The 19,899-nt window shown below is 36.2% G+C and overlaps 1 protein-coding gene across 2 annotated transcripts; it reads left to right on the top strand.

The window, feature by feature from the left end:
* Positions 1 to 514: 514 nt before the first annotated feature.
* On the top strand, positions 515 to 18,710 carry LOC106490191 (OCIA domain-containing protein 1-like). 2 transcript variants are annotated; one of them, XM_067298066.1, is made up of 8 exons: positions 516 to 667; positions 1,364 to 1,448; positions 4,869 to 4,922; positions 5,356 to 5,403; positions 9,391 to 9,520; positions 11,584 to 11,792; positions 13,153 to 13,302; positions 16,128 to 18,710. In XM_067298066.1, the coding sequence occupies exons 1-8, from the start codon at positions 617 to 619 to the stop codon at positions 16,163 to 16,165; spliced, it is 765 nt and encodes a 254-aa protein (XP_067154167.1). In that variant the 5' UTR covers positions 516 to 616; the 3' UTR covers positions 16,166 to 18,710. The 2 variants fall into 2 exon arrangements, with proteins under 2 accessions (XP_067154168.1, XP_067154167.1); XM_067298067.1 differs by lacking the exons at positions 4,869 to 4,922; positions 5,356 to 5,403 and having other exon boundaries at positions 515 to 667.
* Positions 18,711 to 19,899: the final 1,189 nt, after the last annotated feature.

The following is a 19,899-nucleotide window of genomic DNA, read 5'->3' as shown; positions in this document are numbered from 1 at the left end:
AAGGCTTCACCAACTTCTGAGGCTGTGCCTGCTCACACACTTATTAGAGGGTGGCACTCTTTGAGCAGGCAGGAAATAAGATAAAGCGCAGGAAGGAAACACTCTCTATTGAAATTAATGCTCTGAATCTTGACTGCTGATTCTAGATAGTCACATCGCCCTCGCTCGCCTTGCGCGCCGAGGGAAAAGGCTGAAAACGAGCAAACGCAGCCCTCAGCGCCACTGACTGCTCCGCCGGCTCCGGCGCCTCGCCGCTGCGCCGCGCGGGCCTGGCACCCGCAGGGCTGCTCGCGGCTGCGTGCGCACGGGCGGCGCCGCCGCCAAACAGCGTCTCCTCACAGCGGGGGCCGCGGCAGGCGCCTGGGGCCGAGGACCCAGGCTGCGCCGCCGCCGGCAGCCGGAACACGCCATTTTCCCCAGCGCGGCCCCCTCCCCCCGCCAGGCGCCCGCCGCCGCCCAACGGCGCCCCTGGCGGCCGCCCCCCGCGCATGCGCACGGCGCGCGTCTGCTTCCGGGTCGGCGGGCCAAGGTGGCGCAGGAGGTTCCGGTGTCCTGGCAGCGCGCCGGAGCCGCCGCGGCGAGCAGCGCGGCCCCAGCTCCCCCGCCCCGCCCCGCCATGGAGGCCGGGCAGGGCCCTGGCGGCGGGGAGGTCGGCGACCCGGCCGAGGTACTGTCGCCTGCTCGGCAGCGCTGCCCCCGCAAGCCCCGGGGCCGCGGCGGTGCCGCGTCGTTGCTGCCGGCGGGGAGGCCGAAGGCCCGGCCCGCTCGCCCTGGGGCCGGCCTGGCCTGGCCTGGCCTGGAGGGGGCCGCCGCGGTCGGGGCCCTTGAGACCCTCCCGGGGCGGCGATCTGCCCCAATGCCAGGCCGCGGCGCTGTCCCTTGCGCTGTGGGGGGGGGGGCAGGCTCCCCTGGTGGCAACTTCTCATGGGGTGGCGAAGCAGCCGGCCGCGTGTCATCAGACATCGGTGTGTAAATGGGCAAAGCGCTCTGTGTCACTGAAACCGCGAAACGTCTTTAAAACCTAGGAATTTAATGAGCTGTCAAAGTAAGTTAATTTTTGGAGGCAGGTTGCAAGGCCCGAATCAGGTTTTTCTGAAGAAAGAGGAGAGGAGTGAGCTGGAATTTGTGCATACTCGAGATATCTTTTTTCCTCTCCTTCTTTTGTTGGTTTTGAAAAAGTGTTCGATTTTTTATAACAATGTATTTCATGTGGTGTTTATAGGCAAAAAGGCACCATTTTTTTTAATATAACTGTGTGAAACTTAAGGCACTATGATGTGCAGAAGTTGTAAGTTTGTCACTGAAAAATACCCCCAAACCTTCCCTTTCCTCATTCTTTTTTTATTGATTTCCCTGATAAAAGAATTCAGTACCTAAGCCTTATGTGCCAACAGAGGAGGAAAGACAACTCCTCAAGGAGTGTGGCGAAGAGAGTGCCCGATATAGAGGTAAGTTCAGTTTGCTGGTAAACTTATTTTGCCTTTCTTCTACGCTTAGTTTTTGTTGTTATCTGAGGGATTGAGGAAGGAAGGCCCAGGTCAATGTATCAGGACAGTTCATTAAGGAGCTTCACATGGTCTAAAGTTGCATCCTACTACATGCTGATCTATGTTAAATTTACCTTTATTAAAAGTTTGCATGACATGAATTGTGTAAAAAGTACAATGTACTTTGTAAGGTTTATGCTTTATAGCAAGACCCCCTTCATGTTTTGAACTAATGTGTTTATTAACAAGCTGAAAATAGGTATAATTAATGTAGATATAATAACTTACAAATTAACAATATAATTATTTATATATCTTAAAATTTGGTTTCCTTTATTTCTGGAAACTTGCAAAGAGAACGCTGTATCAAGTACTCACTCAGCTCACTTTTTTGAGGAAAATCTGTGCATCCATGAATAGTCAGACATTTGGGGTTTTGTTCTAAATAACAGCCAAGATTCTCAGACATGATTATGCAGTCAATAATGATTTCTGTACTACAGCTAAATATACGAGGGTAATAAACATGCATTGTTCTTACAGAATATTGTGTGTCTTAACTTCATTTATTTAAAATACCAAGATTCTAGTCTCTCTTTTCTACAAAATGTTGAACAATTGAGAATTGATTACAGTATTTAAGTTTGTTTCTGTAATCCAAAAGTTCAAGACATGTATGTTTTGTATACACCTGGTTATGAGGTTTGTACAAGCTTTCTGATGTGATTGCTATCCACTATTTTATCACATGCTAGTAGATTATTCCTGATGATGATAGGTGGCTTAGCAGAAATTGGGACAGATGAAAAATTTGGCAGCTCATTTGCTAAATTTAGCACATGGGGACTCTGATTTCTGCTGGTAACCAGTAGTTTATGAGGCAGCTTTTAAGGCACTGTGATTTTGAACTAGCAGATACCGGCCAACTTTGAACTGTTTTATCTTTGACCTTTTCTACTTTGGCGTTCTTGCCACTTTTATTCTGGAATACCTGGAAGCCTTTACGCTTGTTTGGCAAAATCTAGCCATGTTCCTCCTATCTCTGAAGTGAAGGGAATCAGGATCATTAGCAGGAAGACTACAGTTGGTTATGGTTTAGCAGTGATCTCCTTCATGGAGGACAAGAAGAGAGGAGTTGGTTGTTCTTCCTGAGGTGTTTTGCTGTGAATTCTTGATCCCCAGGGAAACTTACTGCGGTGTTCATCTTTGTGCAGAGTCTGAAGAAACACCATGAAGGTATTCTTGTTTAGAAGCCCAAAATTAGTTTCTTCAGTAATTTCACTTGAATTTCATTTTAGGGAGCTACAACAAGAATTGTTTTGTTTTTTTTTCCAGGAGCTGTATACTGTACTGTTATCTCACTGATAGAGCCTAAGGCCCTTCACTGTTTTCTAGGCCTCCTGTCTTTGTTTCATGGTTTTGCATTACATGTGCCTATACTGTTGTATTAGCTGTATTAAATTCATATCATTTAAACTCTCCTTCCCAAGCAGTATAGGTTCCCTGTGTGGCTACCCTGACACCATCAGTTCTTATTGTGCCAATTTTTGCTGTTCACAGATATTATTACAATTTTGTGTGTTTTCAGCTTGTTTATTCAAATTTCAGGTTGTAGCCAATTTGCTCTTGCAAACCCTCTCTGTTTTGTGATGGCTTTCTATTGACAACTGCTATTTCAGAAATTCTGGCTCATCGTTTCTTAATTGATTTTAGTATATGCTTTATTGGTATTACTGTTTTTAAGCACATTATTGTATAATGTAAATTCTAATACCTTAAAAATGTGAGTTACATCTATAACTTAAATTTATCACACTTGTAATCTCATTAGCAAGTAAAATCAAGTTGTATTGGTATGACTTTTTCCCCATAAAACCATGTTGACTAGGATTAATTACATTCCAGTCCTTAATTATCAGCCTTCCATTATTTTTTCTGAAGCAGAAAATGTCCCTTTTGCCCATAGCAATGAAAAGCATTATTCCCTGATTTCTTAAGCTGCTTTTGTCCATTTTCTATGCTTCATAATTATTTATAGAGATTTTTATGTATACCCCCAATCTTCATTTTCCTATTGCTTTTTTTTAATTATTTCTAATTACCATTTAATGTAACTTTTATGCTCACATTTTATCATCTGTTTCCACTACAGTGTGTAACCTGTCTTGGATATCCAGAATATTTATGCTGGGCCTATAAATCATTTCTGGCCTCAGAGGTTTTAGAAAAGAATATTAATGTTATTGCTTGCATATAACTTGCAGTGTAAATTTTGAAGTCCTCTGTAATAAGTTATTTTGGATGTTTTCAGAATAGCTTACATTTTCTGAGATATGGAATGGCACTGTGTATTTGAATCTAAATTTGATTCAAATACACAGTGCCATTCCATATCTTAGAAAATCTAGGTCTAGAATCTCTAAACCTATCTAAGTTTTAGTCTTTGATAGATTGGAAGCTATTATGAAGTATTGCTATGATCTTGGCTGTGAACTGAGGAGCCAGTACTTTTCCTTGAAAGTGACATGCAGTCATGTTTGCCTTAATATGCAGCAGCTGGACTCCTAACCTGGTTTAGTACTATCAGAATTTGTGGAAGAAAAAAACCAACTTGTTAGTTTGTGAAGCATATTTTAATACTATGTGTTGCAGAAATTCTAAAAATATCATTTAGCCTAAAATGCGGACTTAATCTAGCAGATCATGGGCATCAAAACACTATAAGCATCTAGCACTGTTCACAAAATTCTCTCCCTTAAGCAAAGTTAATAAATCAGTGAGCCTTTTTGTAACATCTACGTTTTCAGTCCTTTAGTCTTTAGTCTTCTGTCGTGTTCGTTACTGCGGTGTTTCTATACCTAATTTTAATCAATTTCTTTTTTTATCTTTTTAAGATTTAGAATGATTCAAAAGTTCTTAGATTAAAACAAAATCAAGCCTTTTGGTTATCAAAATTTTTTAGAGTCACTGTCTTCTACATTAGCATCTTCTGTCCTAAAGAAATGTGTATGATTCCCAGGTTTGAATTTCTTTATCTTTCTTTATCTTTATGCTGTAGTAGTTGTAGCTAGAAGTCAGGTTCACCTGGAATCTTATCATTAGAGCTTTATCTCATCTGCTGTTGGCTTTCATATTTTAGGAAGCATGAAGTCTGATGAAGACTGGAAGACTCATCAGCCAGTACTGCATAATATGTAGTAGATCTCAAAAGCTGGAGTTGAGAATGTTTCATAATTTGTGCAGTTTATTATACACACACGCACACACACACACGGTCTTCATAAGACCTAGCAACTCTCATATTTAATTTCGTGTTTAGTTAAATATGGTTGAAAATACTGAAAATTTATTTTTAAGCTATTTTTTTTTTCTTCTTCACAGCTTTTCCTTTGGCTGCAGTGAGCATGCTTGCCACTAGTCTCTTAATAAGGAAAGGTAAAGTTTAAATATACTTTGGTTTAATTTGGAAATTCAGACTTTTCATTTACCTGACTTGTAGTTCCTGAAACTAAAGGAGGAATAAAACTTTAAATTAAAATTGAAATTCTTGGTCATTTTATATTATTTGACAAATACAGTATCGTAGAGATTATGAAACAATTATTCTACAGTATGTGATGTGATATACTGTGTGTTATGATTAAAGATCATAGATGACTAAAGATCTTAGTAATTCTTTTTTTTTTCTAATTTTATGGGAAAGTTAGATGATTGGTTTTCTTGAATTTGCTTTAAAGTGTAAAAGAGTAAGCTATTATCCCAATGTTATGCAAAATAACTGACATTTTATATTCCTATGAAGAGTTAATGTTCCTTCAGCTTAATTGTTAATAACTTATTACTGATTACTTTGATTCCTCATTTTCAGGTGTTCTAAGAGATAATTCAAGATTTGGCTCTCTTACTAAAGTTGCATGTAAGTAAGAGCTATATGTTAGTTCATCTTGCATTTGTGATTTAGGTTCTGGAATCTATTACACAGATATAATTCCCATGAAACTACTTGGCTAGTTCACTGGGATCCCATATCCTTATATTGCTGCAACTGTACTTGAAGGTAGAACTATATGAGCTGATGTATTCAGAATAAATTTCACCTTCCTGATGTTGATTCTCTCTAAATAGGATCAACTCTGATAGTCAGCAACTTCTTCTTTACCTATGTATCTTAACTACCACATCTCACATTGCAAGAACCTAGGTAATATCAAGAGGTAGAGCGTGTTATTTATTCATCTTCTAATTTTGCAGGAGATTTTGCATAAGTTTTGTTCATAGGCTTTGTATAAAATTGTAAGATTTTAAATATTCTTGACAACCATAATGTAAGAATTTAAGATAAGAACATTATAAATAGGTACTGTGAAAGTTTGCTTTAATTTTTTTCTCTTTCATAAGAGTCTGCCAGGGATAACTATTTTTGTGTGATGGAGCTTAAAGGTGAAACTAAGCATTGTGAGAAGTAAAATCACACTCATTAGGAATGTTGTAACCTATTGATATTAAAGCATTTCCTCAGTTTATTATAACTGAAAATGAGTAAAGGAAAATACTTATTTAATATATCTTCTATATTATCCTCTGCTGTGTAAAACTTCTGCTGTAGGAGGGAAGAAACAAACACTTATAATGATGTTTTCTTTTTTTCTCAGTAGTTCCTGAACTATAAGCATTGGTGATTTGTGAGGCTGCTATCTGAAACTAATTCTTTCATTGAAAATGATTATATTTTCAGTTGGTAGTATCTGTTTAATATTTTTGCTTGCTCTGGCTTTTATAATTTCTCACCGTTGTTTAAAAGCTTGTAAGTCTAAATGATATCTCCTAAAATATTAGAACAGCATACTGCTGCTGCAGTGAAGTCTGCCTAAAGGACTTTGCCAGAGAACACTCACCCCTCCCTTCCTAATTTGAAGGTCATTATTCATGTGTCTTACTTGTCCCATTCAGGCTATTTTAATATCTTTTTTTTCCTGGATATTGTGCATGCACAATTATAGGAAAACTGCAATTTCATGTGAAGGATTTTGGATTCAGTGTAATCAAAAAACAAATTAATAAATTAACCTGTCCAATGTAATACATGATAGTAAAACAGGAAGTTGCCATCTTGCCAATATGCCCAGATAGAGCCAGTTACTGTTACAGTTTGCTCCAGTGGGAGGAGGGTAAAACCCATGATTTGTGGTGAAGGAAGTGCTGTTTAAGCAGATAAATGAATGAGAGAGGCTAAGGCTGTCTTTTGTTTATAATAAATTCTACTTGCTTTTTTTTTGAATGCAGAACAATATTATCACAGAAACAGTTATAATAAATAATAAATTTGCTATTCCTTTCACATCTACACATTTCTAGTTAAGGGCCATGTTCCTCCTACTTAATACAACTACATTTTGAAAGCAAGGGAAAAAATAAGTGGTAATTGGACGAGACAAACTATTCTTGATGTCAGGGTTATAAGCAGTACAATCGCAATCACTTCTGGTTTCTCCCTTTCAGTGTATACTGGTGGGCAACTGGACTTTCATTTTGTACTAAAAGAGCTTTCCTCAAAGTGTTTTTGTTTTGGTTGTTTTTCAGTAGGTAACTTCATGTGATCTATGAACTGTTTCAATACTGGAATTTTTCTGGGATGTAAGTTTTAAATTGGAGTCTAAAAGACCTGAGTTAAGCAGTTTTAGTTTCATCCTCATATTGTTTAGGTCAGATGCACTGACTGTCTGAAGTATCCTGGAAAGTATTGCTAGGAACATAGTTTACAGGTCCAAATCATGTCTCATAATTTAATTGCACATTCCTACTGCAGGAAAGTGTGCTTAAAGGAAGCAGTGCATTTCCACACACACCCCCCACCTCCCCACCTCAAATTCTGAAAGAAGAGCATATTCAATTCCAGGCACTGCTGCTAGCTCATACTTAGATAATGTTAAACAAGAACAGAAGTCTCATTTTTGAGTCAGTTCTTGCTTTTCTGGTATCAATGATCTGAGCATGTTTCTGCTGCGTCCATTGATTATAATAATCTGCCTTAGATAATGGTGTGTGTCTCTTGGTATTGACAGATGCGCTTATTCTGAATAGTATCCATGCCCGATTACAGTGATAGGTCTTTTATATCTAACAAACATAGCTGAGTCAGGTTTTGTGTTTCTTCTGTTTTTATAGTCTCTGTCTTGCATCTTTCTCTATTTTTCCCTTCTTGGTTATATCTGGAAGAAGTTGGGAGGTGGTTCATTTCCTGGGTAGTTTTCAGGTTCCAGAGTGTTCTTGTGCCTCTTGGAATTATTAACTTTTTCTCAATAGCCTCCTAGGCACTGACGGAACCTCTAGTTAGTCTGCGAATGATTTACTACATTGACGGCATCCCTTTCGACACAGCAGTTGAGCTATTGGATCTCCATCCTTCTTGCCAAAGAAGGATAAGATCTGTATGTCCTACTTTATGTTAGTCTATAGTGGGATCTGAATTCCTTTGTCCATCTCATTAGTTTCTCTAAAGTCTTACCACAGTAAATACAGAAGAAGATGAAAGCAGTGATATCACAATTTACCATACTAACCTGGAAATTTTGTATTAGCTGACTGTTACTTCCGTAATAAGGGACACCCACAAATAATTTAGCCAATAACTTCTTACTGCCTACTTTGGCTGAAACATCTTCAAACATCTTCCAGAGAGATGCTTCCACATGTCTTGACTGGAAGATCTTAAGAAAATGAGACCTTCTCTTTGTAATTTATACTAATTTATACCTTCACTACTTGACTTTTTTGTTAGATATGTCGTTTGAATTCTTGTTGGGCTTTTTTTCTCTTTAGCCTTTCAGGGGCACATAATTTTTCCCTCTGCAGATATTTATACAGTTTGAGGTATCTCAAGTTTTTTGATCTACTAAACAGCTATACCCTTACATTTCTCACTTGTAAACTTGTTGCTATTGTTTTCCTCTCCCTTGGAAAAGGATTTTTAACATCCTTTTGAAAATATGGATATTAGAACAGGAATCACTATTCCAATATCAGTCTCATCAGTGCGTAGTCCACGATGCGATCTACAGTATGAAGATCTTGGAGAATTAATGTTAGCATTAACTCTTTCCTGACTAAAAAAAGATTGAGAATCTTTATTTTTAGAAAATACTCCTTGCATATGAAATAAGGATCAAGTTTTTTTTCCTATAAAGTCAACAACAAAACTTCTCTTGATCGCCATTGAATCCTTAATGCTCCTTCATACTCGGTTAGACCCACTAAAAAATGAAGGAGCCAAGTGATGGACATCATCAGCTTTGAGTCCAGAAAGAACTCATTTAGTTTAATGTCCTGCCTAGCAGACCAAAATATCTCATCCACTAAATTGAAAGCATTTAAGATTGCAGGGATTCAGCAAATTCAGTTGAACAGACAACCATATCATATCCTATCCTCAGAAGATACTGAGCCTAATCTTAAAATTATTTAGGCTTCTCTTCCCACTAGTGAAAGTCTTTTCAGAGTCTGACTATTCTGATGAATTAATATCTCAGAATTCCAGCCTTTGTTTATTCCCAACCACTTTATCTTCTCTGACAGTAAATTGTTAATTATTTCTGGATCTTGGGAAAAATTGGTTGGAATTTTTTTTTTGTCACCTTTGGTTCATCAAGTAGTAGTTGATATCATCTGGTGCTTGTGTCATGTCTAAATCACTGCAGTATGTCTCTTCAACTGTTGCATTTATTCTTAGTAACCTTTGTGAGCAAAAGTAGCGAAGAGAAGATTGCTGCATTTTTTTGTTTTCGATTTAAACTGATTTTTTCCTTTTGTTCAAGATAATATATAATTTATTTTAAATGATGGTTTTAAAATTATGTTGAATGTTACAATGCAACATATAAAATCATCTTTTTTTCTTTTAAAAAAGTTGCTGGAACGTGTGGATACCTGGCTGGAAAGATATCCTACTTGCCAATCTGTAGCGAGAAATTTAAGAAACTGAAGGATTCCCCAATAGGAGATGTTCTACGACAAGCTCAGAGACATAGTTCGCATAAGTAAGAATTTAATTCTCTTTTAAATTTAAAACAACTTCTAGAATAAGACGTTTTAAAGACACTAACAGAGATCAAGGCTACATTTGCAGCTTTCAAAGGTCTTAAGAGCTGCACCTTCCCTCTTCCCCCGTCTCCCCTAGATGTACCAGAAGGTGTCTCGTCTTTATCAATTGGCTAGTTACAAAATACATATTTTGAGCTCTTTCTATACAACTGTTTATTTTGAGTAGAACAAGAAGCATTTTACTCATCAAAATGTATCACATGTAAATTAAGATGTTAATTTCCTGTGGAATTTACTTACAATAATGCGACATCAGAGGTAGCCTCTTCAGTTTAGAAGTAAACTAAGTTAACTGAAATAAAACAGTGTTACTTTCTGGAAGTTTTTCCCATAGCTTTGTTTGATTGCAGTAGGAAGAGGGTGGAAATGATTTCAGTGTTTATCAAAGGAAAGAACTCAGTAAACAATATCAGTGCAGGAAGAAGCATAGTGGTCAAACTTACTGCTGTTTGTTTAAATCCTTTACATCTGTAATGGCATTATGCTGTACATATGAGAAACTCATCAGGTTCCTAAAACTATTTCCTGTTTTGTTCCAGAATGTTTTCTACTTGGAAGTGGTTTTTAATTGCAAGTTACTTTGGAATATCTCTGACTTAAACCCTTGATTCACAACTGGTAGAATAGTCTTTGGGTACTGAGTAGTAGTCCTGCTGTATATGTGCTAAAATTTATTAAATATTTATGTAGAACTTGATTGCATTCTTAATTACTTTATAAATTGGGACTTATGAAAGTTTTGTACACAGGTTCACCTTTATACTACAATATTTGAATTTTTATAGCACCAAACATGATTTTAATAACTACTACTTTATACGCTTAGTGTATAAACTCAGTGGATTTGAAAATATATTTTATTTTCTAAATGACAAATTCTTTTTTGTTCTGGTCTACTGATTAATTCAAATTCGTTGAAATTGCATTATTGTCCATATATGCTACCCTTTTAAGCCAGCAATAGAAGTTGTTACATTTCATGATCATTATACACCTGCTGATTAATATATTTTAGTAACTCTGGTTTGCAGTTGAAAATAGGGAGCTAAAAGATTAGAGAGTCCTTTAAAAATATGTTTGCATATACAGTACTTTAAAAATATAATTGAGGCAACAAAATGGCTTATTTATTGAGTACATTAAAACAGAATAAAACTAAAGAGTAATGCCAAATGTTTTTCTTATAAAACTAAATAAAGTACAACAAAGCAGAAATTTAAAGTAAAAAATGAATAAAGATGCTAGAGACATTGCAAAGGCACCAAGTGGGTAGCATTCTTGGGGCTGATTAAGAGACAGACGTTTTCTTATGTAGTGGTTTGCAGGGCCGTTCCAAGTATGCAGTGATTGCCTTAGAGTATCAGGCATCCGTTTCCATAGTATTCTTTGTATGATCTTATCTTTCTCTCTTAAGAGAGAACTCATTAATGTTTCTAATGGAAAAGGTAATTCAACAACGCAAGAAACTGTCATAGTTTCATTTCCTTGGTCTAGGTCTTTGCTCTCCCTCTCTCTCTCTTTCTGCTGTTTTGGTGTTGATCAGTCACAGCAACTTCTAATGAAGGGTTGTAAATTGCAACTCCTTCCAAAGAAAGCCTTCAAAAATAATTTTTCATGTTACCACTAGTTATATGGACACACCCTGTACTATTTATCTGATGTGTTTTGTCTATCTGAAGACTCCCTGGGGGAAGGGATTGTCATTTTTGTCTTGTAACATGCAAAATACTTTGTCTTTTGTTCTGGAGGTTTTCAAGTATGAGTTAAGTTTCTGCGAGGAAGGGAAGAGTTTTGGGGAAGGTACTTTACAAATCTCTGCAATGTTTTAAAAAAAAAAAATCTGTTTTTTAAGATATTAATTCATGTTGTTGGAAACTATTTGAATTAAACCCTTAAAAAGAGTACGTTCTTGAACTGGACACAATACTGTTCTTATAGTTTCATGTTTAACTTTAGTATTTCTGTATTTAATATTTAATTGTATTTTTTTCTTTTTCAGCCGTTCCAGTCGGAAATCTGAGTTTTCAGACATACCTTCTCAGTCATTTACTGAATCATCTTCTCAAAGACCTGGGTCTCCACTTTCTCCTAGTTATTCAGATGATTACAGTTCAACAGATAGAGCTCTCTCTAGTTATGAACCTGTTCCATTCAGTGCTTCCCTGAATGAATCTTCACCTACAGGAATTACTGATTACACTGTTCAAGGTGTGGTTTGTCTTAATATTTAGCAGTTTGTAGTATAATAATTCTTGTCTTTCTCTTAGATGCATCTCTTTAAAATACATATTTTCATCCCTTGCAAACAAACTTTGTACAGTATAGTGGTTTTGAATGAAACACTGAAGTTCCCAGAGTTGTATTGACACAGAAGGTAAATGTCTGCCTTATTTTCTGTTCTAACTCTTAAATTAAATGCTTTTTTTTTTTTTTTTGTAGCTCTAATTGCAAGTAAAGATTATAAATTAATTAGCAAGGTTTAATCTGTTGTGAAATTAAACCTACAAAAAACCTCACCTTGACTTCAAGGTCTTATTGTTTGAAATGAAGGTGAATAGGTCATCCTTCTCATTACTAAATAAACCGTAGTCTCTGCTGTTTGTCTACTAGCCTTTCAGGGATTATTTCATTTTCACCAGTGGTGGTGCTGTAACTGTATGTTATAACTGTTTTTTTATAACGTAACAAATGTTTGCGTCTTCTGAGAACTGAATGTATAGTGTTCTCTCCTGCAACAGCTGATTAGCTCACTGAGAACTAAACTGTTTTTAAAGTACTGTTGTGTGCAGCTGTTCCCCTCCTCCCATATGAACTCTATCCTCAGCTATTCCAGAGGAAACACTTGATCCTGAATTCAGATCTTGTACAGTACCCAAAGGAGGAAGTTACTGTTAAATGCAGAGTCACATATTTTGGATTAATTTTTTTTTTTCACTCCTCTGTGGAAAGTATTTTAATTTCAAAAAAAGCCTATTCACGCAACTCATTTTGAGTTGTTTAAAGTATCAGAGATAAATGTGTCAAGGAACGTGTAGTTATGCTTCATCACAGATATCAATAGTTGGTACAGCCTTAATTATAGAACCAAGATTCTGCATTATAAACTTGAATAGAAGCATAAATGTTTATCACATGACAGATATAGTCTTCATTGTTCTCTGATTGCAGAATTTAAAGCCTGCATGCAGACCCTTGAGATTTACCTAAATTTACTTTCAGAAATTATAAATATATCAAATGTATATGTCATTAATTTTACTCAAATAACCAGAACTATTTTATCCAGCAGCTACTACTGTGTTCTTGTTAGACTTCCCAATGGGTAAAATCAGGAAAAGGAGTTAACTGCTCATCTTCTAAAGCAGTTTGACAAAATGAAAGGGATGGATGAATTAAAAGCCGTGTACATTCTCAGTTGCCATTTAGGAGTGTGTCTGTCATGCTCCTTTTTTTTGTCACTGAACTGTAATTAATTGGCATTCTACAAAAGGTATGGCAACCTGATGTTATAATCAAGTTTTGGTGGGTGATGCCCTTTCTAGTATCTTGGTGTATTTTTTGTTTTCAGATCCTGCTCCAGTTCCAGAAGAAAGTCGTAAAAAAAAAGGCATCTCATATGAGGAATTAAGAAATAAACACAGAGAGACATATGAGGTAATGTTACCACCAAAGGCAGAAACTCCAATCAAGTTTTCACAGGAAAAGCCAGTTAAAGAAGGTAATATGCTGATTTACTGCAATGTATAGTAAATTCAAATATTAGCAGTAATGCTAAAAATAGTTTATAACTCTTAGGCTTGATCTTGCTTACCCTTTAGCCAGTTTATAGTTAGGGCATCAGCAAGTAGCTGATATGCGATGTGGTTTATAGTTTCATATTTCAAATTAATTCTCTTTTTCAGAAACATTGATCTTCTGGTAGTAAATTACAGTTCCTCTTCTACAGCCATATGGCTCGGTGCCCAACTCTAAAAATCTCATAATTTTTAATTTGTGAATATACTGAGCAACCTCTTTTAACAAAGAACTCTCTGAGCTCAGAGCTCTCCTGAAGAGTTTTAGCTATGGAAGGGGGTGTATGTTTTAGATAGCATTGTTCTCTCAAAATAGAATACATAGTTGATGGTTTTGAAAGGGACATTATTTATTCTTAAGAATTGTTTCATGTGGAATTAGGGGATTTCTATAGTGGCATTGTTTGCAGAAGTTCATTATCCTACATTAAAACTCAAAGGAAGGAAACAGTATTGGCAGCAATATTGAGATTTGTTTTCACAGTGGAAAAACAAAACTTTGCACAGCAAAATAAGAATGCAATGTTCTGAAGAATAAGGTGCCATTCAGTTACCTTTTTGAAAAAGTACTTGAAAAGAAGTCCTAACACAATTCATAATTTTCTCTAGAACTGTTGTATTTAGTGTGACATCTGTGGAAAAACTTACTTTTAAGAGGACTGTTTTACCATTTGACACACTACTGAATTAGTCAGTTGAATTGTTGGGGTTTGTATTTAGTGCCCAATCTACTCACTCACAATGCAACAAGATTTATAGGCATAGATGAGGTTTTCTATTAGACATGTTAATATAAACAATTATTAAAAACCAAAAAGGTCTGAAGCAGCAATGGTGAACTTTGGAACAGTGTTGCTTACGAATGCGAATCTATTCTATCCCTGTGAAATACTTCTTCTGGATCATCTGGACACATCTACATGGTCATGAAATAAAAATTATGAACAATTATAATGGTAATGATTTAAATCTGTTATTTCAAGAATAGGAGACTTTCTTTTCTATCATGTCAGTATAGTAAATGAGACATTCAGAAATTATTGAAGCTGTAGTTTCAGGTTGTTTCTAGATTCAACAGCTGACACTTCATTGATTTGCACAGTGTTTTCTTTCTGAAGATATTTCTTCACAAATAGAAAGCCTAGAAATGCAACTTGAAAACCAAACACGGAAATCTTACTCTAAAGCGTCATTCTGCAATCCTTGCCAAATTCCACGGCAAATCTTGTGGCTATGAAATGAGAGCATGCATTCATTATTTTATTTTTAGATATTTGAAGTCTTTTATTATAAATGTTAATCAAATGTTACATTCTCTCTATGTTTCTGTGTGCTGTTTGGTTCTAGTCAGATTTTGAAAATAAAAGTACATTGAATACTGCATGGAGTTTTGTAAAATAAATTTTTAAGAGTAGTTGGTTTTACTTTTAGGAGAAAAAGAACAATGGAATACAAAAATTCAGAAATGCATTATATTTAAATTTGCAGTAAGGGATTCTACTGATGCTGCCTGCTAAGTTCTGATTTAGCTTCTGTCTTTATTGGACATAATTAGCTTTTATATACCTGTACACAGATAATGAATCCTTACCTCTTTGTTCACCCTTCATCTCTCTGTCATAGGAACATGACTAGAAAATAGGAGACAGTGGTTTCTGTCCTCCGTTGCAGGGATGTAAGGGAGAACTAACCCAATCTTACTGTTTAAGCCAGTTTTAAGCAGTCCCTGACTTCTAGCTGCTCATGCCTGCTTCCCTCCATTGTGACATTACAAGTTTATGCATCTGCATAGTGAACTGGAATTTCCAAAAAATAACCATAAGCCAGCTAAGCTGCTACTGCTGATAGGAATGGAAGTCAATTAGACTTTGAGAGAGCTTCTCATTGTGCCTCACTGCAACATCAGCCAGCTTACAATAGATTCTTCAGTGCATTAAGCTGAGTTTGTTGACATCTCACTGAAACAAGAACCATACGTTCTCTTCCATTCCACTGGTTCTGCAGTAGGTAGATAGTAATAAAAAGTTGCGTTTATTAATAATTTAATCTGCAATTAGATTTATAAAGGAGTGGCTGACTAGTGTAAGCATTTCTACTATGTCATATAGATCCATTCTCTACTCTGTCAGGGATGACAGTCACTTATAGTCTCCTTTCAAGTTCACTTTCAAGTAAGCATCCTTTCACTTTCTGGCCATTGTTGCAATTACATGTGACATTTTTGAATAAATCCATAAGACTAATACCCGACTTTTTTCCTCTCTGACTCACTTCTATACTAAAGGAAGCTGCAAAATAATAATGGCTGAGAAGTTTCCTAGTAGGGATTACTGATTTTTGTTTGTGTTTGAATGTGTTTAACTATCCTTAATCCATCCAATTGTACACGTAACTAGATTATGTAGCCACATATTTATCGTAACATTCCTTGCCTGTTTCCTCCAATTGTCTTTGTTTCATCCACGTTGCATTTATTTCAAAGTAATTACAAATTCTGTAGGGCAGGAATTAGCACAGTAGGCCTCTTGACTGAATACTAATTCAGTAAAGAATAATGAATAACAAGCTCATTCCGTTCCCCATTTATTCAAAAGTAGCTTTAATTAGATGGGTATTGTGCTGTGACTGACACTCTCCCCACTTGCTGCTTTAAATGATAATGCATTTCATCGTAGTTTTCAGCACTGTATAAAAAAACTTTTGCATTTAAATCATTTCAAATGCAACTGCTGTTTTTTCTTTTCTCTAGTTAAAGTAAATAAATATGGAGATACCTGGGATGAGTAAGAACTGAACAAAAAATTGAAGAAAATCATCTTCTGTCATTGAGCTTCATCTATGTTAGTCCCGAATATCTGCACTTCTGGTGTGTTCTGCCAAACACAGTTATAGTTTTAATAAATGAGAAGAAAATCCTGACTTGTTGGAAGATTAAAAAAGATGTATTTAGGCTTAATATTGTGTGACTTTGCATAAATGGGAAGCCAGGCTAATGTGAAGTGTCATGGTTTTAAACTGTTTGTGCTGTTGCTTAAGAAGAATGAGAAGGGTAACTAGCAATAACTAATGTGATAAATGTATAGCGGAAGATAAAATGTATGTAAATAAATGCAATCAGAGATGTACTAGGGAGGGGAAAATATCAGAATCTTCTCAAATTTTCAAGGCTTGCATTAAAAGTTACCTGTAGAACTAATCTCTCACTTTGTTTTCTCTGAAAGTGATGTGCTGGAAATCTCAATGTGCTATCATGCTTGGTTAGTAAAATTTGGAATAGTATTGAATTACTCAGGGTAAAAGGGCTGAGGAACCTAGCAAAACACATAAGTAGAAATGTTTCAGGGTGACGGCTATATTTTTAGATGAGTATTCTGACTTGCCCACACTGGATCTCCTAAGACAGTCATTTAAGAAGAAAATAATTGAATTCATGAAACAGCACATATTTAAGTGCAGAAGGTTAAGCCTGTCAAACTTTGTCAAGAGTTTGAATGGCATCTTGACTTAATCATTGTGGGATTAGCCTTATTTCTCAGTGTGCGCATGTCATGACAAAAAAGATGGGTTTGAGACTGCTTCTGGGGGAAAAGATCCTGGTCAATGGAATATTGCATTAGGTTTGTTTATCAGAAAAGAGCTACACTGGCAACATTGTACTGAAGGATTTTTATAATGTTTGCATAATCTGTCTCAATCAAAATAATACTGTTTTCTTCCATTAACACAAAGGTATTCTAATCTTCCAGCTGAAATTCTGAACTGCTGTTTGATCTCACAGCATTGTATTTATATTGTATTTATTCACTCTAGGTGAGTGAAAAATGATGTTAATAGCATTAAACCATTACTGACATTTTTATTAGAGATGAAAAATAACTTAATCTACCAAGAAGAAAATTCTTGCAGATCATATTGATTTAGTGGACTAGTGGCAGAACAGCATGAATGAGAAGATTATTTCGGGTGAGTGCAGAGCATTTGCCTGAAATGAGGAAAAAATGGGGAGAAGATGAAAATGCTTAAAGAGCCAATACTGTTTATAATCATCAAGATAGGAAGACTACTTTTGGAAGAGCTGATCTTCTGAAAAGCAGTGTGCTAATCAGATAATCTTGAAGTTGCATCAACAATTTATCTCAATGTGAACGTTTCTTAGGGCTATAGCGGGAGAGCTGTGAAAATACAGGAAGTTTGACAGAATTATATTGCTGATTTTTTTCATGCACTATTCAAAAACTGGTTAGATTTATCATGAAAATATTCATGAAGTTTCTTAGTTGTGAGCTATGCAAATAACAGGAGACAGAAGATTTAGATGACAACTGGGGTAGATTGCTATAGCTTTTTTTTCCCCATTTATAAAGAGAAGAAATGCTTTTTCTGTTCAATGAATGAAAATTTTGGATGAATGAAAAGTGTCCAAGTGAGAAAACTTAGGAGTAAGCTTATGGTATTAAGGGAAAAGCTACTTTAGCAACAGCAGAAGACACAAACTGTTGAACAATAAGCTTGCCAATAAAAATGCCTCTTTTTTTCTCATTCTTGAGGATTTTGAATGATACTGGATTTTCTCAGGTACAAGAATATAAGGATATAGTAACTTTCACTTGTGTGACTCAGGAATCTTAGTGCATGCTTATACTACAAGTTGTTTATTTTTTTTTATGTAAAGGAATGATTGTTTCAGAAGTTGACTATACAGGTTAACATAAGTACCTCTGCAGTGCGGACACTCCACAGAAACGTGACACTCCCTCTGTTCTTCTCTGCATTCATTGGGAAAATTACTATTGTGCCAGCAAACTTACTTATGTATAATCAAGTACTTAATAATATACTGGAATCATGGGTCAGGCTGAAGGCCTTACGTTCTTACTTCTGTCCATTCCCCTGTTCCAAATCTCTGGGGCTTTTGCTACACTGCACGTTGAATCCACACTGTCTTTGTACGTATCGTGTCTGTCTCAGTGTACTAGGGGCTACTTGTGTGCACATCTGTCTCATGGGATAATGACAGTGGAACAGCCACAGATGGCAGATGGGATTTAACCCTTTGCCATTTGCTTATTGAACAGATAATACCTATTTCACGAATGTTACACCTAGCCCTGGCAAACTATAATGTTTAGAGAATGTTCATTTTGTGTTCTGGTAATTTTCTTGCAGGGAGTTCATATGATTATCAGAAGCCCGCAACCTGAAAATAAGACTTGCTTCAAAGCATCTTGCCTCAACTTAATCTTTTAGGTGGGCAAATGCCATATTTTATATAAACTGTATTAGAATTTTTTTCTTTCTTAATGGAAAAAATAAAAGGCATATATATAATGAATGCTGTTTTAAAGTCTTTTTGTCTGTGCTTAAGGTAACTTACATAGTGTATACGTAAGAATTCTAAGGTGAATATAATGCTTTTATTCTGTTATGTCTACTTAGTATCTCTAAGAGAGGATACACGTTTTTTCTTATTTAGGAACAAGTTGAGTTTACAATTGATCAGTTCAAATTCTTTGGCTTCGCGTGACATCCTTAATAAGCTTTAGGTACGGGAGGTTTTTTGTTTATAGCTGTTAATTTGATGGTGTATTGAAAACTAATATTTTGTCAAAACACTCTTGAGTTTGCTGTGTTTGGCAAAGCATGGGTTGAACCTCTGCTTCTCTAGACAGCTGTGGGAGTTCAGGCTTCTTCATTCCCCTTTCTAGCACACGTCCGTCGGTGCCACCTTATTTCAGAGGGTTTTCTTCCATCTCATGAAGTCGTAGCACCTGCCCTGTTACACAGCTTCCCTGTTTATACTGCCCTTATTACTGTTTGCGTTCTTCTTCAAGTGAATGTGAGTGGCTTCAAGCTGATGGGAGGGTTATTGTCACTGAAAACAAAGCGTCTCTATATAAAGAACAAGGAAGAATGGTGAATGTGTGGAGAAAGCATGGACCCTTTTGTTTTATGTTTAAATATATGTCCAGCTGACCCACAACATATTTTTCTTAATTCATTAACAAAGCCAGCTGTTTTGCTTAAATACAGGTCACTCACTACTCTTCAGTGATCAGAGTAAGAATTTCACTTTGGATCACCATTTTTATTTTCAATTGGATCTGACATAACAACAAAGCATTAAAAAATTAAAAAAGCATTAAAAGAGTAGTTGTCCTATGGGCCATCATATCTATATGTCAGTAAATGTGAACTAACTCAATTATTCATATTTATTATAAAGCTAATTACTCTTATTCCCCCCAAATAAATTTTAATTGCATAAAAAGTTAACTTACACCTTAATTCAAACACCAGCAAATGAGAGTGAATGCTTAGCTACTGAATTTCTAAAAAAGCTTTAAGTGACTGTTTTCATGAATTCTTAAAACTTAAAAATATGCAGTTGCACAGCCAATTAAAAGGAGCTAGTAGCATTGTCCTAAAATTGGTTGTTACTAACATGCATGAGCACAGAGAGAGGTTTGTGTAAATGTGCCGCAGCTCTTTAACAGCTGGTAAAGCTCTACCAAAAATTCCCA

This window comes from Apteryx mantelli, chromosome 5 (genome assembly GCF_036417845.1).
Source record: "Apteryx mantelli isolate bAptMan1 chromosome 5, bAptMan1.hap1, whole genome shotgun sequence".
In the NCBI taxonomy this organism is placed as follows: Eukaryota; Metazoa; Chordata; class Aves; order Apterygiformes; family Apterygidae; genus Apteryx; species Apteryx mantelli.
This window is presented reverse-complemented; position numbering and strand designations above follow the sequence as displayed.